General features: G+C 39.7%; 1 protein-coding gene across 1 annotated transcript in view; it reads right to left on the minus strand.

The window, feature by feature from the left end:
* LIMCH1 (LIM and calponin homology domains 1) overlaps positions 1-24507 on the minus strand; it is a 117525-nt gene that overhangs the window by 38483 nt on the left and 54535 nt on the right. Inside the window, exons 6-15 of the mRNA XM_026077533.1 lie at positions 23503-23698; positions 18904-19153; positions 17952-18224; positions 12169-12456; positions 10664-10915; positions 9025-9369; positions 8141-8464; positions 7339-7572; positions 6092-6340; positions 5132-5167 (exon numbers count right to left, since the gene is read on the minus strand). Coding sequence (XP_025933318.1) covers positions 5132-5167; positions 6092-6340; positions 7339-7572; positions 8141-8464; positions 9025-9369; positions 10664-10915; positions 12169-12456; positions 17952-18224; positions 18904-19153; positions 23503-23698 — 2447 coding nt within the window. The remainder of the gene's footprint in view (positions 1-5131; positions 5168-6091; positions 6341-7338; positions 7573-8140; positions 8465-9024; positions 9370-10663; positions 10916-12168; positions 12457-17951; positions 18225-18903; positions 19154-23502; positions 23699-24507) is intronic.

Genomic DNA, 24507 nt, shown 5'->3' on the forward strand with positions numbered 1-24507 from the left:
TAAAACTCCAACAATAGCCCTCATTAAAAATATTCTATTCAGAGCTGATTTCAGAAGACTTAACTCTCTGAAGACCAATTTCCCAATCAGTTTCCAAAACCCCTCCAATTATTTGCATATTGCAGAGATAAGTTTTCACTTGTAAAACAAGAGAGGCTTGAGAAGTACATTACGGGCAGCACGACAGACTAAACGCTATTGTTACAGGAGCTGGGAGAGCCTGCCCAGAGAAGTACATGCAGTGCAAACAACATGCTACTTCCTCCTCTGCCTTCCCCTCCCTGCTTTGAAGAAACTCAATGCTATCAACACCAACTTATTAATACATCTAATCTAACAAAGGAAAAGGTAACTGCACAACAAACGTTCATGTCCAAGCCCCAACAATTTCTTTATACACATTCTATTTCTGTCCTTGACCTTTCAAAAGTTAAAAGAAAAAAAGGTCATAGTTTGATACCATACATCCATTCATGTTACCTAAAGATGTTCACATGAAGATAATGTACTTTACTTTTCCCCTCCCCAGTACCTATTATTAGTAAAATATGACCTCAGTTATGCCATTAAAAGCAAAAATAAAATTTAAAAAAGCCATGCAGTTCCACATGAGGTAATTTCACAGTCATCTTCAAAAGATCATCTGTAGCTTAGGTGAGCCAATTAGCAGGAGAAGCACCAAATGAAGATAAAATGGTAGGCAACTGTGTACATAGTAATCGAAGTCAATACACATGGAAAGCTGTGCATATATAAATTTAGCCCACATTTATATTTAGGCAAGCGAAGACATGAATGAACCCCACATTTATATTCAAGCAAGCAAAGACGTGAATGAACCTCCCTCAAGAATGAAAGGTCTGGACAGTGCACAGATCCCATCCTGGTTAGTAGGCATTTGTTCAGAAATGAAGGACAGAATACACACCCAATTGCCTTTAAGCATGAGCAGTGAGGTCAGCATTATCACCCAGCTTCAGCTCTTAAACAGAGTATTGAGGAGGGGCACACTAGTTTGGGTTTCTCTGTGGGTAATTTAAGGATTGCATTGCTCAGGATTGGATTGGAAGACTCTTAAATAACAGACGAAAGAGATGGGTAAGTTTTGTAGTTTTTTAAAATAAAAGGCATATCACCTATTACAGGATATTTAAATATTACCCATATTTTGCAGACTGGGAAGGGTGGGAGATGCACAAATTTATTAAACAAAGTCACCCTCAGTGGGTTTGTTCCAGTTTAAGAGCTTTTGAAACTCATATTAATAAAAAGCCTTTGGTATGAAGCATTTGCCACATTGTGGCTACTGGGTCAAACTGGCTGTGTAGCTCCCTTCTTGTACCCTTCATTCAAAGAATTTTTCATTCACATACAATAAAGAAAAGCAGAAGACACCAATTGCTGGTAACTGGTTCTAGCAGAGTCTGTGAACACTAGCCATCTGTCGTTTGCGATGGGAGAATAAAAACATTTTTATACCAACAGTCTTCTGATGTCCTAATGAGAGGCTACTCTTTCTTCCCTGCATCACTCAGGTCTCTCAGGGTGCATAAAGACAGCAAAACAAAGGTTTTATGTCTGTTATCAACGCAGTAAAAAAGGCACTCTGGGAAAGGCTTCAACCTAGGCCAGGAATCAAAATATGCACTAGACTCCATATGCAACTTGCATTCTAGTTGTCATCTCCTGCTGCTGGGACTTCATTGCCATGGATAAGCAACCAGATAGGTTCACACTAACGTCAGCTCTGCAGCCACATAATGTTATTTTGCAAACACATCTTCCCAAGACAGCAAACTGGAGGAGCTACACCTCAAAGCACCATGCTCTGCTCTGACCAACATGTAATAGCCACTACGAAAGCCACTTAGTTCCCTGAACACACTGAAAAGGACAAATGAAAGGTCTACATCAAACTCTGCCTGACAAATGCATCCTTAGAAAATAATCAAAGAAACCAGAACTCAGGGCTTCTGCTAAAAGACAGTTTCACTATGAATCCCACATTATTTTTTCCTATTTCTCTTTTTCCTATAAGCTACAAATGACTCCAATCTGCCACTAATACCCACATGAATAGAGCTAAATTTACTACTCCTTCCAACCATGTGCTGGGTCAGCAAGCACAGAGCATGCAAGTAGATGGGGGAGATGTAAAACTCATGCTCATGAATTTTCTGCCATTAGCAGAGCTCCGAGGTTTGCATCCAAATTCTGTCTGTAAGCAATAGGCCTTTCTGCTGACCAGTCTATTAAATCTGCTGTTCTGACAAAGATCTGGGACAAATCACTGAGCAGATCACCAGTTTATTTTGGTAGACTAGGTCTTTGGGGTAATGTGATTTTTAATTTACACTACTTTATTCTCGCACATTAAGGTTGTTCTTGTCAGAGATATCATACAGCACAGCACTTTTTTTTAAGAAGTCTGAACAAGTATTGGATGAAAAAAATGTATTCAGGATTTCTAAATTCCTTGTAAAATGGTCCTCAAGGACTTGAATGTTCAGACTATATAATTAAAAAATGAGAAATATGGTGAATAGCTTTTTTATGAGAATATGTTAAAAATCCTTATGTAAGGCAGCTATGTGGCTGCATTACCATTTTAGAGATGTACTAAGACTTAACAAACCCCAACAAAACATAAAAAAGTGAGAGGTTGGCTAAAGAATCAAACTCTGTAAACAAATATATAAACTCTAGTAAACAAATATATCTCAGTTCACTATAATTTGCTTGTTGGGCTTCAAGTAGAAAGCATAAGTCTAAATTAACCCTGGGCTGTCAGGCTACGACCAAATTTCAGCCCCATATCTTAAAGAGATGGGAATGGGGCTGATAAGCAGCAACAAGCTAGGCACAGGAAAGGCAACTCCAAGGAAAAGACAGACCCACCACATTGCAGTCATACCATTAAGGTGACCTTCTTGTGTCTTTCCCACTTCAGAAGAGGTTATGTTGCTAGTACTTTACCACTTAACAGTGTGCCCAAACACACCATTCTTTGGGTTTCTTCTCTCCATTCTGCTAAGTCTAATCTGGAGGGAAATGAAGAAGTCCAAATACAGCCCAAATATACATTTCCTTTCCCAGATCTAGAATGAAGCCCATTTCAACACTGTGCAGCATGGAAGGTTACAGGCATCTGAAACCCGACAGAGGGTTACAAGAAAGAGTCTGGGGAATGGAGAAAGGAAAGAGGGAACCACTAGCAACCTCTTGCCCCCACAAGAGAAAACTAGTACCTCATGCAGTGTTTACACTGTTGAACTATCTTTAATTATGTCTATGGAGTCTCCAGAGCAATCACAATGACTAGCCATGGTTGTCTCCTTTACACCAAATTATGCTGAGTACTGCCTTTGTTGGACCTTGAGACAGTCCTGGGCTGATGACACAGTCTAACGTCTGCTGACCATTACTGCCTGCATTACCATTACTGCCAGCAAAGGGAACTTTGCCAGTCTAACAAGAGATTTTTTAGTTTTGTGACTGGGACACATAGCACCTATTCTAAGATTGAATTCAAGCTACAGAATTCTTAAAAGAGACCTGACAAACATTTTGGAAGCATTTTAAATGTCAGTTCAATTTATTTTTCCTACTTGCAAGCCCTATTTTATTAGATTCTTCATAAGTACTTGGTCTTCAGAAGGAAAAATATAAACTTACATTTGTAAGAACTCTTAAGACAGTTTAAGAAAATAGTTGCTGTGTCAAATGTGACACATCTGGAAAGGGTAAGAGTGAGGCTTGAAGAGTTGTTGTTTTGCCTTTTTAGACAAAACCATCATCAATGTGGAAGAAATATGATTTATTTGCATCTTTAGTACTGTCACATCATACAACCAAACACATTCCAATGCCTCTTTGAAGGCATCTCCATGTACTTTTTCTMATACTTGCATTTAATACAAGTATGCAGAAATGTGGGCAAACAAATGAACAAATCAATCAGATAGGTACACTTTATGAAATGGTAGAAAGGCCTCCATTGTTAAGCATAACATTGCTTAACATAACTGCAATGTTAAGCAACTTTTATCTCATCTCTTAATTTGATTGAAAAGATTTCTGCTGCTTGGAAATGATCACATTTACTCTGAGGTCAAAGGATACCGGTTTTGTCTAAAGAATAAGCAAATTCACTTGTATATTACAGATCTTGTAGAGAATATCCATACATGACTCGAGCATTTATCATTAGAGAAAAAGGTGAAAAATTACACATGACTCTCTGGATACACTTGTTTTAAAGAAACTTAATGCCATTTATATTTTGTCATTTAATCTGGGAGGCAGTGAAGGTCACATGAATTTCTGTGCACACATGAAAAATGTTACAGACACTATTATGTGGATAGTTCTCAACTATTCTTTTGCTTCTAAATGCCTGCAGTTTGTAAGTAGGGATAGTCAATATTTTCACAGAACTTGCAAAATGGTATTGCATGTTATTCAGAACTACAGTTTACATGCATCCACACACAATTAAAATATGCTTGAGTGCAATAAATGTCACAGTCCCACTTCTTATGTGAAAAGTAAAGTATCAAGGTGAAGAGCTTAAAAAATGAAGTTCAGTACATTATTAAATTAGACTTAACCTAGAAGGGATTCAAGAGAGAGTTTTAGAAAGACAATTAATGAGCAACTGAAGACTTATTTTCCTGATAATTATCTTGATAGTCACAATCAACTTTATTTTACTTTGAGTTTTGTTTTTCTCCCTGTCAAGTTGCAAAGGTCACACCTCTGTTTCTTCCCAACACCCAGCCCAGATCCAACCCAACTCCTTTTAGCAGTAATTGACTGGAGGTAATGGAAATTCAGAAGAAAAAAAAAAAAAAAAAGAAGAAAAAAAAAAGAAAGAGGGAAACAATACTTTAAGCAATAGCTGCATATTAGCATTATGCTCAATTTTTAGTGGCTTTTACATATAAATTATTTTTAGCTGCAATGTAAGCTAAATTGCATTCCATTTTTCAGTGCTTTTCTGAAAAATTTATTTGCTGGAACACTGCAAAATAACAATGAGGCATCAACTGCATTTAAATTAGTAGAAAGACCGGAAAGCATGCAGTGTAAGCTGTTTAAAATAGACTCTCGTGAGCACAAGACAACTTACTCTGCGTCATCAGACACAGCAGTTCTGGGGCCGAATCTACAAGACCAAATATAAAATTAGAGCGTTGATAAATACATTAAATATCAATTGCAATTAGAGCCATAAAATTTGGGTAATTTTCATTTGAACATCCAACCTCTGCTAGTAAAGTAGACCAAAAGAGAATCATACTGTTCAGAGATGATATACTCAGCAAACAAGACTTACCTAATCAGCTGAAAGCTAGCCATTGAAACTATGCAAGCACTCCACCCTTCCCTTGCTGAACCTATACCAGTGCCCTCATTATAAAAATCTGGTGAAATATACCTAAACGGGGTGTAGAAATTAGTTACTGAAAACAGACAATACGTTATATACTACGTGACACACATGCAATGAATGGAAAAAAAGGAACCTTAATAGTTACACTCAACAGTATTCACAATCACCATTACTGAAGCACAAAAGAGAGACAAGTATTATAGCCAGAAAGTGAGCCACACAATTTTGGTTTTTTGTGCAGCTGAAAAAGGTTACTTGTAGTACACAAATCAATGTCATTCACTAAGATGACCAACTTGCTTAGTCATGCACACAACATGTTTGTATCTGGGATTTATCATAAAATGACATCAAGTACAGAAGTTCAACTTCTAACAGCAACACTTTCTAATCACAGAGAAGCAAGGTACACATCTCTAAAAATGTTCAGCAGTCCAGCTGAACCTCTGCGATCTGTAAGCTTTTTTGCATTTACATATATTCTGTAATCAAATATTTCCTTCATTAGCTGTGGAGAAGAAAACAATGCATTACTCAACTATTTTATTTGTTTCTAAAAAGCGTATTGCTGACACACAGTATTTTAGTTTGGACTGAAAACAAACCAGGCAGTGCAAAATCTGAATCCCGAAGTGTGCACACAACAGAAGAGCAAGGGGTGTACAAGCAGTGTGATTCACACCATACAGAGCTCACATTTGCAGATGTTCATCCTTGGATGATAATGTTTCATTTTTATTTTCCTCTGGAACCTCCTGAAGGTTTGATGTTTCATCCGGGAGGACTTTTTTAAGGCTATGATCACCCATTTGGGCAGTAGAAATAATATCATCTTGTCCTGCAGGAGGGATATTGCATCTTTCCTGCCCTTGCTGCTGTTCTTGCTGAGATTGCATTGCAGGTTTTCCAGAGCTATTAATGCAGACTTGTGGGCATTTTTCAGGCCTGAGTGAGCCAAAGGCAGCAGTGCAAAGAAGTGTATTAAGGAACACTTGAAAAATCACATACACATAATGAAAAGCATAACTGTAAGTTAACAAAACCAAACATAAACAGCTGATATTTGACAAGCTAAATGAGATAGGGACACAAAATGTAATTTTAATTGAGAGTCAAATGCTTGTACTTCTGTTCCTCTAACCCAGGAGCATAAACTGTCTTGGATATCCTCAAAGGTTAAACTTTTAGTTGAACAACTTTAAGTTGTTCAATTTAATGTCTTCTCAACACCAAACCACTGTTCAGCTCTACATTAATTGACATAGTTTTTCTTCTCCTGGCTAAGCTGTTAAAAATGTACACAAGTCTTTCATCTGTGTATGCACAGGCGCATGCATTTTCTTCCCTTTAGAAGAGGCTGATGAATGAGATCCCTTCCAATATGACTTGCATGAGGCTCAAGCAGACAATGCATGACACTGTGCAAAGGGTTAACCATCAGCTTCCCCACGCAGCCTTACTCATCTGAACACAGGTGCTTAAAAAGACACCAAGCCTTAGGATCTAGTTCCAGGGTCCAGATTTCCTGTTTGGAAGTCATTGGCACCAGCTAAGTCCTGAAGAGCCATCTGATTTACCGCATCCAGCAACTGTTTCTGGCTGGAAATGTTGTTTTTAATAATTAGCTCATATTGATCCAGAGACCTCTACAAATGCAATACAGTCTCCACACATATATCCACTTCTATACCCTCTTAGATTTTTGCATTTGCTAGAGCTCTGGTTTGAGTCTTTACAGTGCCCTCCCAAAAGGCCAGAAAACCTGCACCGCCTGTTAGAGCCTTTTGACCAGAAAGAATAAGCACAGAATCAGAGACAAGTAAAGAAGAAACCTCTGCTGGGCCAACAGCAACTGCTCCAGATAAAGAGATCTTGACAAACAGCCCACTGGGCCAGTTACAAAGGAAGGAAAGAAACTAAAAAGAGCAGAGTAACTTTCTTACCTCTCAGTTTTCTTGTCAAGTTCTCTAGTTGTGCCCTGCTTATTCTGCTGCTTTGAAAATGGCATGGGAAGGAACTGTTTAACACTGGGCCCAGTCTGCTTTAGAAAAGCTCCAGTTCTCCTGGCCAACATGTCATCTCTTTGTAGGTCTGGAAATTTCACTTTGTTTTCTATTCCACCACTCTGCTGATGAGGGATTTCAAGCTGTTCTTGGCTCTCTTCTCTGGTAACAGTACTGCTCAGAGAGACAAGTGAAACTGTTCCATGATAATGTCCACTTGTGCAGCTCAAAGGCAAGCTGCTGCTGAGGCAACATGGGGTACTATTACTCAAAAGACAGTTGCAGAGTGATGGACAACTAGACATCTTTAGCTATAGCACAGGAAGTGAGAACAAGAGGGGACTATGTTGAACATCACACTTATGTAGGTGATATGTTAGAAGTGGGGGATTCCATAAAAATGTATGCAAGCAATTTATTCAATTAGAAGCCGGCATAAAAGTCTGGAGAAAGTACCATGGATTGCAAAAGAAATCCTCCCAAAAGACGAAAGACTGTTTTCATGCTGAACAGCAATTAACAATTGAAGTACTTAAATATTATGAAAGAAAACAGGCTGTTTTATGTTCATAGGATACATTCTTGTAAGTAATTTCATAAACAGAACACATGCCATGATGAATGAGTAAAACAAGTCTTTAAAGGCTGTGAGAAGAATGGAATAACACTGCAGACTGACCCAAGCTAACACCACACACAAACCAGGGATGAAGCTCAGAGGGATCAGCTTCTGTTCTCTGACCTTTCTGCTTCTCGCTGAGTCTTCAAATCCTTCTCACGAGCTATTGCCTCCCCTTGCTGCTGCTGCAGCAGATGAGGAGCTACTGACAGGTGAGGACAAGGTATATGAACGGGGCTAGTGGTACATCTCTGAAAAATTCCCATCCTTCTAACCAACATATCATCTCTCTCAATGTCAGGTAGCTGCCCATTGCACTCTTCCTCAATGCTTTCTTGCCATTTGTTCAAACTGTGTTGGGTTTGCTTCTCAGAGACAATGCAAATAGCCGGCACAGGCGATAGCGTTCTCCTGCAACGTTCATCTGTACCTGACCTTGCTACCTCACTAGCAATAATGAGATTGAGAGAAGGGGTGAGATAGACAACAACATTCTCAGGTCAAACGAAACATAAGGAGAGGAGTCTTTCAATGCAGTTTACAAACATTTTATGAATACACAAACTTAGCTGAATGAACTGCTTGCTAAAAGCATTCATTAAAAATTCTTGCCGCAGCCACCGACTAAACGATTAGATAAACAAACTTTTTTTTGAAAGTCAGTAGGGCTAGAAAGCTGAATTCCTAAAGTACCGAAAGCAGGCAGAGCAAAGCTGCTGGAATTCAAGAAGCAGAAAGCTTTAGTGATAGCTCAGATTCTGAGATACCAGTGAGTTGATTACGAATCAGAAATTTTGAGGTGAGCTCTCAGAAGACATCCGCACAGCATTGTTTTGCAAACCCCTAAACACATTAAAATACTCTGAAGGTTCAGATGAATTCTGGCCAAGGCCATGCGCATAAAAAGCTCTTAAGTATATGCTATAGTCCATCCCTATGCAGATCAGCGTCTTGCAAGAACCGGGCTCTTTCCAGCTCAGCAGCGTTTCCTAAGCCACACTGAATACCTGGAATCATTCTGTGACCTAGAGACTTTCTCACTGTGTCCAGAAGATTGGAAAATGCCAACAGTGGTCGAAGAAGAACTCTCAATACCAGTGTGAATCTCCACATCATCTTTCTTGTTTTCCTCTTTTATTTCACGCCTGGATGTAGCTCTGCCAATACTGAGCTTGTCCCACTTCTGCTGATCAATCTCAGTTACTGGACCAAAATGCACAAACTTCTGCTTGGGGCTACCAGCCTTTTTGTTTGCTCTCGCTTTGCGGACAGCAAAATCATCATGGACTGCTGCTTTCACTGCGATTTCAGCTGATGGCAGACTGTCACAGGCACATTTGAGATCTTCTTCACTAGTCAGAGTGAGGAATAAAAGAATCCCCCTAAAATGAGACCCCAGAATAAAGCAAAGGAAATGTTCCTACAGTTTTTAGAAGTTTTTTATTTTAAAATTCAAGGACACAAGTACAAATGTCAGCGGCATGCTGAGGCCCAAATGACAGCAGAAATCCAAAGATACCACGGACCTGCTGGGGAAACTCTTGTGCACATCCACAGAAGCCCTTCCTTAGGACAGGAGTGTAGCATATGGCACATCCAGACTCAGCTCTTCACCCTAACGAAGCCAGAGCTACAAGTCCTGCCCCCTTAGATCTGGGCTGTGCTACGTGGGACTGTGCAGCACCAGTACACCCATCTTGTCACAGGGGAATGCCAGTGGCATGAAAGCAGCAGTAAGTGCAACCAATTCACTCACTGAATCTTGATTTGAAGAACACCTTTAATAATTCACCTCAAAAGTAATGTAGAGACTACTAACATCTTTGAGATGAGAGAATGATTGATTTTTGGTGGTTTGTATTAAAATTACACACAGTAACACATTGTTACAAGAATGTCTGAACAGACAGCTAACCTTAACTGGAAAATGGCATGTGCCTACACGGGAAGGCAAGGAATTGTTAACCTTTCCTACTGGAGTCACAAATCATCTGCATATATTATAGCCCATCTCCATAGGGAAATAGCTTAGAATAACTGCTTTGTACTAGCTCCCTCTGTGGAGGTTCAGTCTACATTAACAGTGTGTCTACACCATACAATGGGACTCCTGAAACTCCTGCTGTAGTGACAAATAGAGTTGGTGTATCTACTCAGTACAGCACCATGCCATGCAGATGTATTAGCTCAGGTCTCAAAGCAGTACAGACACATTAATGCAAAGAGATGCTGATTCAGGTTAGCACCCCCAAGGTCTAACGTCCCAAGTCCTGAAGATAGCTTGGTTAGCAGCAGCCTACTGAGGTAGTGGCTTCACGTAATAAGAACCTTTGTGCTGTTCAATTTAGAGCTCCTTGAAAGCAGACTGATCCACAAGACAAGAGGGGACCTTCCCATATGGCATTCAGAGCATCCACCTGGGGAGCGCATGTGGAACTATTATAGTGTTCTAAATTATATACCAACTTGCAGTTCATGATTGCATCCCTATATAGATTTTGGACTCCTCCTGAAAATTTAAACAGCTAAAGAACAGTTGTCATCAAGGCATTCTTCAAGTTCAAAAACACAAGCACACACAAAGGGTTGTGACAAAACAAACGTCCTTCCTAGGGTGCCAATCCTGTCTGCAGAAAAAAATCATACCTGGGCTCCCCCGACAGTTTCAATCTTTTCCAGGTCTCCAGATCTGCTTGTGTTATAGAGGCATTCACAAATATATCTTCTCGTAGCTGAGGAAGGGTACTTTGAGATTTCCGTTTAGCCAGATCATCTCGCTCAATATCAGGCACTTTCACCTGCTCTTCCTCCTCTGACTCATTCTTCTTAGTTCGCAGAAATGGGTTCTCTGTGTGTGTCACTATTTGCCTTGCTGATGCCATGTGCACCTGGCTTCCTCTAATTTAATGCACATTCCAATTCAGCAAGAAAAGATATTTTGAAGGAGCAACAATAAATCAGTATCAATAAAAGAGGTTCACAGCACAAGAAGATAGACTGAATTGATAAGCAGATTTTTTTAAAGATTTATTTTAGGAAGTAAGCATGGAATCATTTGAAGTTGGAACTTCTCATCTAAACTACCCTACTCATGCACTAATGAGACCACTTCATTGCATGATTTCTGTACCTAGCTCAAGCTAGAAAAACCTTGGCATTATTGCTGTATTAAAACATTTCTGCAATAAGCTTTTGCTTAAATAGTTACAATATCTCGTTTTCATGTTATTAGCAAAGTGAATTCAAGGTTTGCTCCCAAATATACTACAGAATTTCTTTGATCTTAGAGCCACATCAATAGCATTCAAATACTAAAATTTGGTTATATGCTCTTCAGATGCCCTGCCAAACCACTCATTACAAAATGTTAACATAATCAAATTTCAGCAACTGAAAGACATGTTTTATATTACTGAAAAGAGCTACTAGACATTAAGAGAAGTTTTCTGAATGTATCAGATACTACATTCAAGCGTATATCATGGTTTTATCTAGGATAACTCTCTTTGCACCAACAAAGCAAATATACTTGTTTCCTGAAAAAGATGCGTGCCTAGTAGATACTTATGTTCAGTAACTTTCTAAAGCTCTGCGTCATTGAACTGAAGAAAGAAGAGATTTTCCAGGCTGAACCCTTGTAAGCTATGCTTCATTTAAAAAAAATGTGGTAGAATTGTATGTGACACAATTCGGTGTGGTATAGCAGGCATATACATTCAGTGCATTAATTAAAGACTTATTTGAGTCCATGTTTATGCAGGTTACTAAAAGAACGCTATTAGATGAAAAAATCGCATCAAAAATGTGCATCTAAAATGCTCAGCATTTTAAAGAGAAAGTTGTATGCAAAATCTATCTTCCAAGTTTATTTTCCACTACTCATGCTCATGAGCTGTCTCAGCTTAGATAGTGAAAGTGTCAGTCTTTATTTTAATTTACATTCATAGTCAGTTTAAGCTACTGGTCCTGATACTGTAGCAAAATATTACATTAGGTAATCTACATATATTTTTTTGTTCCCTTTAAGATAAAGCACTTGCATTTATTTTACCCTGTAAGGTTTTGTAGCCAAGATATCTTTAGCTCTACATAGCAATATGATCTGTGAAATTAAGCATTATAATTGAAAGAAAAAGATCATGCATGCACACCTTGCATGTTCCTGTTTTTCCATCTGCAATGGCTTTTTAATGTCTTCCAGTTTACCTTTATCTTTATTTATATAGGGTCCAATTAAAAACGCGCTAAATGGAACTATGTGTTTGGGCTGATTCATTCTGGCTCTCCGAGTGGCAAAATCATCCTTTTCTAAATCAGGAACTCTGCTCGCTGCTTCATCTTCTGAACCAGAATCCCCTTGGTAAAGTGTCATGAAGGGGTTCTCCTTGCGAAGGATGATGTCTGGGGTGCTTCTATTGTCTTCACATGTTTGCTTTTTACTGACATAAAGCAAAATTAAAGAAAGCTCTTGATGCACCAGGAGAGGAGGGGAGTGGCAACACTCATATCCAGGCCACAAAACAAGCACAATTAATCAAATGTGCACCAGGCTACTGTTAGATTCGGCAAAGCCTTGTTATAAATAAAAACATATCATATATATGTAACAAATCTGCAAGACCTTCAAACATGGAAAATTAGCAGCTACAGCTAGAAGAAACAGTGAACATTGGTTTAACATAACAGATGTAGTGAACATAGTATTGTAAAAGGCGGTTTTGTTCTCAAATATTTCAGATAAAGTGATATAGTACAAATAATTGATCCCTGGCCAATACTTCTGAATCCTGAAACACCAGATATTTGGAAATTTATTTTCTTAATAACTCTGACAAATTTAAAAAGACCTGAATAATCACTGAGGCTGTGTGCCCTGATACCCTTACCTCTTTCTTCTCACACGCATCCACACTTGATTCTTTCCCTAATGAACCTTCCCTCTCCCCCAGAATAAGTCCTCTATGGCAACACAGACATATACTCAACGTGTGTTGAGTATACCAATGATCCTGGCATCCTGGCACTCAATGCCATCTGCTTTAAACAGAAAGGACACCGACACCAACATAAACTTGTTGTGACTGAAGATTAAAACAACAAAGACCCTTGACAGCTGGTGTCCAGACAGATTAAGCTTATTTTAACTTGCAACAGTCAATATTCTTAAGCAAACTGAAAAGACAGATGGCAAGAGCTAGGTGACTCTCCTCTTTAAAAAACAAAGTATATTTGGTGATTTTAGGAAGTTAGATAGCAAGTGTTAAACTGTTCCATGTGGTGCTATTATAGGCTGCAAATATCTCACATCTCCTCTTTCTGGTAGCACACCTCGTGTGTGCTACAAAAAAAATGGTACCACTTAGAATGAAACAGCCTGACATTAAGAAAGCAAATCTAAACAGCTTAGGGGTTGCTTCAAATTTCTCCTTCACTTTAGAAAACACTAACGTTATAATTAGTTGGGTTTTTTACATTTTAAAGCCCTGCAAACCCTCTGTACACACCACTTATGTTATGGCTCCAGCTGCCCTTTCACAGCACTGCGAAACAGAGTTGCAGAAGGTTACGGGGAAGCAATAACCCAAGAGCGACAGGTCAGCCTGGCTCAAACCTCAGAGCACAGAGGAGCAACGCAAAACTGCCTGCCTTTGCCTTGCCACCCTGCGAAGCACTGGGCTGCTTTAGTGGTGTGGAGAGCATGCTCTTACATTAGCCAAAGGTAACTTCTCCATGAATCTCTCTGAAGGAGAGGCAGATGGCACTCCAAAGGCAACTGCTGGCCCTCTCCCTCAGTGCAGTGCAGCTTCAGAAACAGCTGGGACAAGCTGGTCTTAACTGCCATATGCTTTACCGTGCTCCACATTTCAAACCCCCGATCAATACATATTGTCTCATCCTGTAGCTTCCACTCACAACAATTTATACTCTTTTTTCCCCCCTAAAAATACTGTAAGAAGTTTATTAATGATATTGACTCTTGTACATACCAAAATCAATAGGCCTACAAGATCTTCTTCTGGTTCAAGTTTCATAGGTGAACAGGTATATTACATCTCTCAATTCTAAATCGCCAGCTGTCAACCCATTAGTGTTATTTGGCCAAATCCAATTTACTTTTTAAATCTGTAAGACGCTAAGTACAAGAAGACCACCAGGGAGAGAGTCCTAAATAAAGAAAGTCTGATTTTCCTTCAATGGCCTCCTAAGACATATTTTGCTTCTCCAGTATAAGAATATGAAAACTTAAGATAAACTGATCCAAAGTAGATGCACTGTGCCTAATGTTTTAGGCTCAAAGGAAAACAGTAATCTAAAAGTCATATACAGTGGAGCTTGTTCTCCCAAAAAAGCTAGGGTAAGTATGATTAAATTCAGTTATCTTTTACCAGACATTACTACTGGAACCATTACCTTTTTTTTTTTTTTCTTTTACGAAGTAAAAATTTGGAAATAATTTTCAGAAATCTGGACATAAAAGGCATTTGTAAGATCACATAATATTCCATTATAACACGCTTATATTTACTTCTTAAATGAAGATCAGTAAGATGAGTATTTATTTGGCTGGTTAGGTTGTGGTGTTTTATACTTTTTGCTTCTAAGAGCTATGCGTAATAAGCAAGTGATTCTTCAGTGAATAAAAACTACAAGATTTTTCAGTCTCATTTTCATCAATACTATTAAAGCTTGGAGCACCAAACTTACCATTTTTGAGTAGGGTTTTTCATCAACAGAGAAATATGGAGTTATGATATTCAAAAGAACAACTATGAGTCATTGTGATGACTGACTGAATAACTTACAGTTTTAGTATGAACCAGACTTCAGGGATCAGTTTCTATGTTAAGTATAGTTTCTATTCATTTACATTTTGTTTATAATGGAATCAGATTAGCTGTGAATCAATTAGCTGTGACATTTTTGGGTCTCCTAAATCAAAATGCGACAGTCTCAAAAGGGCCTTTTAAGTTCACTTTACCATATAGGCAGGAAAGGGTGTAGATGTGAAGTTGCAGTGGATGAGAATTCACTGTGGATTTATTTGCAAATCATTCTCACATACCCAGCCCTGGCCTTTGCAGAAACACCACACTGGTCCATGCTGATACAGCAGGTGTTACATTCAAAAGTGTCAGACCGTGGGCGTTTGCGGTCCCTGAAGCAGGGTCTCGTACAGGCTTGTGGATTCTTCTATTACATTTCAGAACAACAAAAGGGTTTTGCAGCTTATGCACTGTCAAGTTAAGAGTCCACATCCCTTTCCCAGAAGATACGCCAAGAATTCCTGGTTTGCTCATATCTCTCTTACTCTCCCCCCTCCATTGTCTATTAGAACAGACCTAATTCTCCTGCTCTTTTCAGGTAGTCTCCAGGAATCAGATCCTTACCTTTCAGGTGTGATAGTGTAAATAAGAGACAGATGCACACAACAAGCAAGCAAGGAGGATTGTGCGTCAAGAAAACATGCTATAAAGAGTCAATATACTCCTTTAGGAAGGGGGAATGCTTTTTGGCATGCATTTGTACAACATTGAGTTCAATGAAGTCCTCTCCTAGAACATGCCACAGCAATGCCGGTAAGTACTTAAACTCCAAGCAAGCAATATATTTGCATACAAACTCAAATCTTTCCTGTGCTGGACCCAGAAAGGTCCCCAACTTAGTTCCAGCTTTAGGAACAGTTAGATGCCTTGTAGATCTCAATGTCACACTGGCTGGCTGTCCTCCAGAGACCAAAACACTGAGAGGAAAGTCTCTTGACAAGCTCAGAGCAAGTGGAACACAACGGACAACCTCAGGTGGGGAAAAAAAGAGAGGCTGGCATCATGGAAAGGTGAGGGAAGAAGAGGGGCCAAAATAGAAAAGATCAGAATACAGAAGCAAGAGAGGCTGAGTGTTGCTCCGTACCATCAGTGCAAAGAAATTTTAATTTGATGCCAAGAAGAAAAGAGAGAAAATTCAGGGGTTCAAAGAACAGGGAATGAGAGTCAGACATTAAGAAAGATGATGAAAGGCTCCCCTGTATCCTAAAATATCACTACTGCATTCTTTCCTTCTCCTTACCCACTACATTTTTTTCTTCCACTTATACATAAAAATCATTTTTCTTACAGACCTCTGTACCTAGTACCTTTTCCACCGTGTTTTCCTACAATGCCCAGGGTGAGGCTGCTACTTCACTATGACGAAGTTTGAGTTACAAAGCTCTGCTCTTTGACCGTGAGCTGGGGCAGATAGCCAGCAGCTTCTCCTTTCCCCAACTGCTGAAGTCCAGGAGCTACTTCTGCTGAGAGCAAGGAGGGAAAAAGGCTTGTTATATCTGCTCCCTTCTCCTTCAGCCCTGTCAGGACAACACTTTCTCTTCGGAAAGAGGAGACCAGATTTCATGCACACATGTGCTTCTGCCTTGCAGATTAAGCCAGCAGATGAAACACAACGTAGGAAAAGGGACTGACAGATAAGGTGGTGAGCATCTTCCAAATACAAATGCAAACAACACTATTTGCTCAGCAAAGCACTGCTAAACACAAACTATTGCTACAGTTTACCATTAACACTACAGCCTTGGACCCAGAACATGATTATACTAATATCCAACTGGTTTATGGACTTCACACATTATGAACTAACACACTAACTGAGCCAGGAGGAGTAACTTACAGCTGACAGTTTCCTCTTCATTAGTATTTGGCTTTGTTACAGTAGTACCCCACAGTCACACCAAAACACTAGTTCATTATGTCTTGACAACAGTGACGCAAACCTGAGAACAGGACTGCTATATAATATGTATATAATGTGACTGGCCTATTCGCATATGACATATCCATACATGGCAGCAGACAAGCTTCATTAAACTTAGAAACAAGCTGTCTCACATAAGAGCTGTACTTTTTACTACAATGCTTCAAAGCCCAGACTGTAGACTGGCACCTGCTAAACTACTCACTGGTAGGACCTTACCCTACAATTTACCAAATCTCTGGAAGTTGCCCAGTTCAGAACAGTAACATGATGAATATCTTCCTCAACAATTCAAAAGAAAACATTTCAGATGGAGGACATATGGAAGCTTAGCCTTTAGCCAGACCATTTGCATCATTTTTAAGCACCTACCCTTATGACATGTTGGTTAAAGCTCTGCTTTGTTGGCCATCCCCATGAGAAAGAGACAGTTTTCATGAGGATCCCATATCGGATCATGGAAAGGCATGGGCAGTGAGCCTAGCCATCATTCAGCTCTTGAGTTAAAGAAGAGGAAAAAAACCAAACTGAACAGCATCCAAAAATAAGCAATATAGGTAATAAGTGAATAATTATCGATACTCCATGCCAAACAGTCAAATTACGATTGCTGAACTACGTCTACATGCTTTAATTGGTACATGTGTTAACAAGCAGTGTATTTTGATAGTTCCTGCCTTTAAAAATAAATACATCATTTATTAACACAGCTAAAAATACTAACCACATAAAAAGTGTGATTCAGTAAACAAAAATGTCCCATCTCCAACTAGTCAAGTGAATTCCTGAAACAAGGAATTGTTTCCCTAAACAAGGCATTTTGTATATAAATATATGTATACACACACACACACACACACACGTATTTCTTTAATAAATGCAGGACACTAAGTGGAAAGCGACAAGCATTCTGTGTATTTGTTTTCTTGGAATTTGTTTATGTTATGCTGTTATGCAATACAGTTTCTCAACACAAATGTAGTTAGCATCATACAGCTCTGTAACACACAACTACCATATCACAAGCCTTTCCATACCAAGCCCTTCACTAAAATGCTAGCAATTGTGAGTGCTTAGCAGTCTGGATTTTTGTTAGGAGAAGTGAAATATCAACGGAACGAGGAAACCCACACTCCAGCCAATCCTAAAAATGTGAAGCGTGCACAATCTCCCACACTGCTGGGCTAACCTGCCGTAGCGCTGGGCTGCTGACATGACCTTAATACCAGCTTGTTCAAGTCTTCTTAATCTTCTGAGCTCTTCTGCATCTTTCCCTTTGGATGCTGATGCTTCTTTAGCACTACATGAAGGAGACTGGCCTACAGAGTTTCCTTTGTTTTGATTCAAACCTACTTGGTTTTTAGTGGGGCTTGTCTCAGAAGCCATGGAGCCCACCCTCTCCTTTTCACATGGTCCCGATGCTTCATTCTGTTCTTCYTCTATGGTTTCAGGGTGGGTTTTGCTATTGAATTATACAAGGCAGTTTAATGTACATTGTGCATGACACATATATATTTATTTTAAGCATATTTCATTGATATCAAAATTTCAAAGGATATTTTGTTGAATGACCCAGGAGGATAACTATGTTCTTTAATGGAAGCTGCTTGGAAGCCAAATGAAGAGCAAAATATCAGTTGACAAAACCAGAAGCACACAGCTGCTGCTCTGTGAACAGTACTTGTGTATAGGATACAATATACAAATAAATTAATTTAAAAAACATAGCAAAAATATTACCAATTTTGATTAAATACATCAAATGCTGCTTATAAGAATCATCTGGCAGTGAATAACTGTCTTGAGAACTGACTCAGACTGTCCAGAAAAACACTTTAGTTGAGTCTCGGTTTTGAGTTGACATCCATCGTATTTATATTAATCAACATCTTGTCAAACATAAACTATGTATATATGCATTGTGTTGTGTGGCAAACAATAATGACATCAAGACAACGATTTTCCACTCATTATTGCTCTTCTATCATCTTCCCCCACTGCTGCAAACAATTTATCAGTACTATCTCAGCAAGAGATCTATTACAGCAGAAGGTGCTCCATACATCTTATGAAAAGAATGAAAATTAAGTGTTAAAAGCATCATCACTGAGGAAGGGAGATGTTGGACAAGCCAGTCTTACCTGAAAGGTTTGTCTCCTAGCGGTGAAGTTGCAGTGCTCCAACTCTTTCGATACTCTTCTCGCTCAGCTTTCTTTTTCCGAAGCGGAGCAGGTACATAGAAAGTCTGATTACTCTTGTTTGGGAGGTACTGGTTAAAAGGCACAGCTGATTTAGGTTCCCCATGTGAGGTCCGCCTTGCAGACATATCATCTTTTTTCACATCTGGCATCCTTCTGTGTGGCAGGTCAGTCTCAGAGTCACTTCCTCTCCCTAATGAGGACGGAGAAAAAAAAATCTTTTCTTTTTCACTTCACTACAAACTTTTTTTTAATAAATCAGAGAAGACACCACCAAAAAATGACATTTACAATGTGAGCATCAAAAAATGAAGCCAATTATACCTGTATTTATATCTTAAAATAAGTCACTGGTAGTAGCCATAACTACACAGATAGCAAACACAGTTTCTTCAGCCAACCTACATTTTCTACTCCTGAAAAGCCAATCTTCAGTCACCGGTCACAATTCAGGATATTCCAAAAAAAAAAATCATGATCAGATTAAACCAGCATACAAAACAGCTACAGATGCTTACCTGACTTATGCCCAAATGACTCCAACTTGTATGTATGGATTTGCCTGACCTGATGCACACTCTTGAACCTAGACTTGCAAATCACAAGCTCAAGCCAAAAAGGGCTGCACATTGTATATTTACAGGATGGCACGAATCTGTGGATGTTTCTACAGACATGGACTAAAGGCACTTTTAATGCACACAGTGTCAGCTTCGGTCACCAAAATCTAAGAATATGCCTCAGCTGGTATAAACCAGAAGACTCAGATCATCTCTCTCCACTCTCACTGGCTGCTAGGTCAATCATTCTAGTACAATGCAAAATAGACAGAAAGACTTGATCCTGAGATGGAAAAGGGCAAGGAGAAAGGGAAGGGATCTGCAGCATTTAGAAGCTAGATCAGTATGACAAAGATTGAATATCTGTTGGCAAAGAAAAGAAATAAGGTGAGAGAAAGAAATTAAGAATCACAGAGAATAAGATAGGAGATGAACAGAACTGAGTGAATACTTTATTAATTTTGGTCAAATGAAATCAGCTTCCCGTTATTTACCACCCGTAAACAACTCCCAAATGGTAGGACAAATATCTTAAATAACATTTGCAGTGGAACTGCCCTCACATAACCATGTTGGAAGCCACTTCATAGACAATCACTAGATTCCCTGCACCATCATAGGTCTTTAAGTAATTCAAAAAGAACTTATGCAAATAGTTCTCTTTCAAGGGCGTAACATCACCACAGGCCCTGGTTTGATGAGTTAAATGGTGTATATTCACCCAATTCTCCCATCAGCATCACCTTCTCCCAACTTTGGAGTGTTGGATCTCTCTGGCCCTTGGCCCCCTTTGCAAGATTTGCATGTGCAATAGCTATTGCCCCTCTTGGGGAGGGGGGAAGCCAACCAAGTTGTGTCCTCTTGGTAATTCACCGAGCTAGTGAATCACTTGCTAACTCACCGAGCTACCTAATGAACAACCGAGAACAATGAAGTCATAAAAAATCACAAGTAGCTTATGTATAATTCAAAGCGGGGGGAGGAAAAGAGGACTAAATATGCTAGGAATGTTATTTGCAAAGAGCTTTTGCAGCAGATTGAGTTATTCAATGTTTGCTTGGAAAGAGATGAAGAAGAGGGAAAGGGAACAGCAAGAAAGGACAAGACACAATAGCAATGAGCTAGTTAGACAAATTCACAATATACTTTTTGCCAGCAATTTTTTGTTTGGCCAGTCTTGGTTAAGAGCATATGATATGTCACATCATTAATGGAACCTCAGACTGCCTAAACAAAAAGTGGAGACAACCGCAGAGTCATGACTGTCTGAAGACAGCTGAGGTTTGAAGAAATGTGGTATCATTAGGCTGAGCAGGGCCACTGAGGAGCTAAGAGAAAATGAAAAGATCCCTTCATGTTGTTTGCTATTCTGCTTTCTCTTGACTTTGTTCTGGTGTTTATTTTTGTATCACATGAAAATTAGTCTTGAACTGGCGGACAGAAATGCTGGAACAGATAACCACAGTGGCAGAGGAATTACTTATATGCCTACAAGTATGTCCAAGTTAAGTACTTCAAAGACAAACAGCTTATTTAACTATTCATATTTTACTCACAAAACTATTTTCAGCTCAAATTTGCAAAAAAAACCCACTTTAAGCCAAAGCATTGAATGGGAGATGTAACCATGTTCTCCATTTATAATGTTAACTGTGTTCTTTTGCCTTTCCATGTAGAAGAAGCAGTCAGTTCACACAATGTAGCCAGTTATGCTACAGACATGCACACAGCAGTGAGCAAAGGGGCCTACAGGAGTTCCCAAAGGAACCTGTGCACACCTGCCAGCCAAGCGAAGGGTTTTATTTATTCCCAAGTACATTTGTGACTCTAAGGGCAGGTCAGACTGCAGTTCTGCTGCACTTTGAACAAGTTGTTCTTCCCTACAACTGTTTTGTTTGCTTTTTGCCAAGTGACAGGGCCCAAGTAGGACACCATGGCAGTTCCTGAACAGAGATGCTGACCACAGTAGGCATTAGTGAAGGTAGTATTACTTCTCACTTATTAATGATAAAATCTTAACTAATCATAACTTTAGAATCACTTAAATGATCTCCCTCCATTTGTTTTTTTCTAGGAGCAGCAGGAGCCATAAACTTATTTTGCTGTCACATTCCTGGGTTTATAAAGTTGCTATCTGAATGGACAGAGATGGAAAGAAAGCAAAACCATCTCCTGCATCCAGCTTTACATATACAGTATTTCTATCAAAACCACATCCAGCTGAGTGAAACACTGGCCTGCTGGGGCCATGGGAAGAGGTTAGAGAGAGAAGAGGTCAGCCAAGCTACACCTCAGCTGCAACTCTTGGAGGAGACAGTCGTGAAATTATTGCAGCAGCAGGCAAGGAAAGTGGGACATATTAGAAAGGGCCTGCTGGACATATCATACACATGCATGCAACATCTGCATGCACCCAGGCTCTGGATATGGTTAAAGCCTAATTTTTAAGAACAAACTTCGTAAGTTTGCATCTTTTTTGTGTTTGTTATGGACTCAAAAATGTGACAAGACAGTATGTCTTAGCTGTGGCAAAGAAACCATCACAAAGCCTTACTGAAATCTACTGATACAGCAGGAGTTGTTGGGAAGCAGCTACAGGACATGTGTAACTGGCCAGGCAGCAGCTCCAAATAGGTAGGGACACTGGAAACTCCCTGAGGACCCAGAACAGAGCAACACTTCTTGTTTAGGACACATGAGGTGTTCCTACTTGTCAATGCTGGGCTTTTGTCCAGTTTGGGCAGGCAGAAAAACGCTTCGTAACGTAAAGACTCCTCTCCCGCAGCTGTGTTCTGCTTAGTGTCTGGGGATACAAGATCTCACAGAACCAGTCCCAGGACCTGGTTCCGGATGGTCTATCTGCAACAATCCCAATACTACATGCAACTCAAAAACAGCAGAGCAGAACTCAGCCCTGCTTTCCCCACAGCTCTTTGATAATACATCTCTGATAATAACTCTCTGCCAGCTTTTCAGTTTTAAGGAATTCCTCATCACCTCAGGAGATCTCTCATGTGTCCAGTTATGATTAGCATCAGTTCATTTCACACTGCCAAAGGCCGTGTGAACATCTGGTTCCTGCCAAAAAGTCTTTCTGTCCTTCCATTTTTATTAAATAAATAAATAAAATTATGTCAGAGAAGTGATTCACATGTGGAATATAACTTCATCTAACAATGATGATGTTCAACTGACTCATCCATCCTGAGCAGAGGGAGCCCAAATCAAGGGTCTTTTTGTTCTGGAGTCCAGCTCAAAACAGGTAACCTACGTGCGTGGTCTACATTTACTCTCTAGTGAGTACCTCCTCATCCAGTACCCTGTGTTTACAAGCCTCAGAAAGCCTCTGTGAATCAGACAGGAAAGGCAGAGAAGCAGCACCCCTTCTATAAGCCAAGAGCTGCATGTCCACACTCAAAGGTGTACAAAGATAACCACAGCTCTGGCGCTCAAAGTTATCATGTTACCCAATTTTCTAAATACCATGAAAACACAAATATGGCAGTTGGCCAGATGGTCTATATTGGACTTCAAAAGGCTGTCAAATATCAGTTATTTCCAAGATACTTCTATCTTCCACATTTAGCTGTCCAGGTTTTATTTAGGCAGAATTTTATTCACTTCAATATCTCCCCAATCCTGTGCTTTTCTTTCTTGCCCCAGCCTAGTTTATAAATTAAAATCTGTCTGCACAACATCCTCTTACACAGTAGCCCAGAAATGCACTCTCCCAATCATAAAATTACACTGCTATGATGTAATTCATTTTCCAATGCTACGCTATCCTGAGACGGACTTCAAATAAGTTGTTGGCAAAGTCATCTCAACCTCAGGAAGCACAAATCAGCATTCACAAAGAGGTTCTCCCGCTGGATTAGCATGATTCGGGGCTGTGTCCAGCTTCTGAATGGCACATTTGCTCCAGAAACGTTGCTTATATGTCACAAAATTATGCACGTGCCTCTTTGCAACTGGTACTTACCATCACTGCTTCCTCTGAGCACTACATCTGGGGATGGTGTCTGCTGTGAGCGGGATCCAAACGAGTCCAGACTGTCGAAGGAGTCATCTCTGCCGTGGCGAGGTGGGGAGAGAGAATCGCTGCGTTCAGAGTCCCAACAGTCTACATAGCCGCTGTCACGAATGCTGCGCTTTGGGCTCTCAATATCCTCAGTTTCCTACATGGAAGTACAGGAGGCATCTCTTCAGAAAGAAGCTACTGACATACCAACGAGACTCATTACACATCAGATAACAAAGCATCTTCTAAAGCACTAAAAATCTCCTCCCCCAAAAAGGATTTGCCTGTTTTCTGCCCCTTTTTCCCTTCATAGCAGAAGTGCAAACTTGCAAAAAAAAAAAAAAATTATGCTGATTAAGAGGAAACCATGCTCATTAGATTAGTATGATGATCTGAGAAAAAGTTGTAATAGGTAGGTTAATAAACTGATCAAAACTGAAAAAGACCTGAAACTTGACTTGTCGTCCATAGTCCATAGCACAGGCAAAGGCACTATAATTTTAACATCTTGCCTGCATCAAGTTTAAGTCTGCTGCTTTCCAAAAGATTTCCTCTCCTCCCCTTGCCTATCTATTGTATCTGGCTGGGACACCAGCAGACAGCATTTGTTGTTGCTGCTTCAGCTCGGCAAAATAATGAAGCAGTGTGCCCCAGCCTCCTCTACCTTGAAGAAAAATTCCTGTTATGAAAGAGGGATGTCTTTCTGAAGCAATCAGCAATGAAAAATATGCAAAATACTTTTCCTGATGCCTCAGAAGAATTCAGTTGTGCTCTTTACTCTTTGCCAGCTCCTGGCTCTGGGGGATATGAAAGCACTTGTAGCTGACCCACATGTTCAGAGCAATGAGAACAATGGTTGTCTTTGACAGCCCTGTGATTACAAATTCTTTCCAGTGCAAGCAGCACATACTAAAACACTGAAACTCCAGCAGAGGGAAAGGTCARTAGAAGCCATCCTCACCCTTG

This window comes from Apteryx rowi, unplaced genomic scaffold, assembly GCF_003343035.1.
Source record: "Apteryx rowi isolate R43461 unplaced genomic scaffold, aptRow1 scaffold_457, whole genome shotgun sequence".
Taxonomy (NCBI): domain Eukaryota; kingdom Metazoa; phylum Chordata; class Aves; order Apterygiformes; family Apterygidae; genus Apteryx; species Apteryx rowi.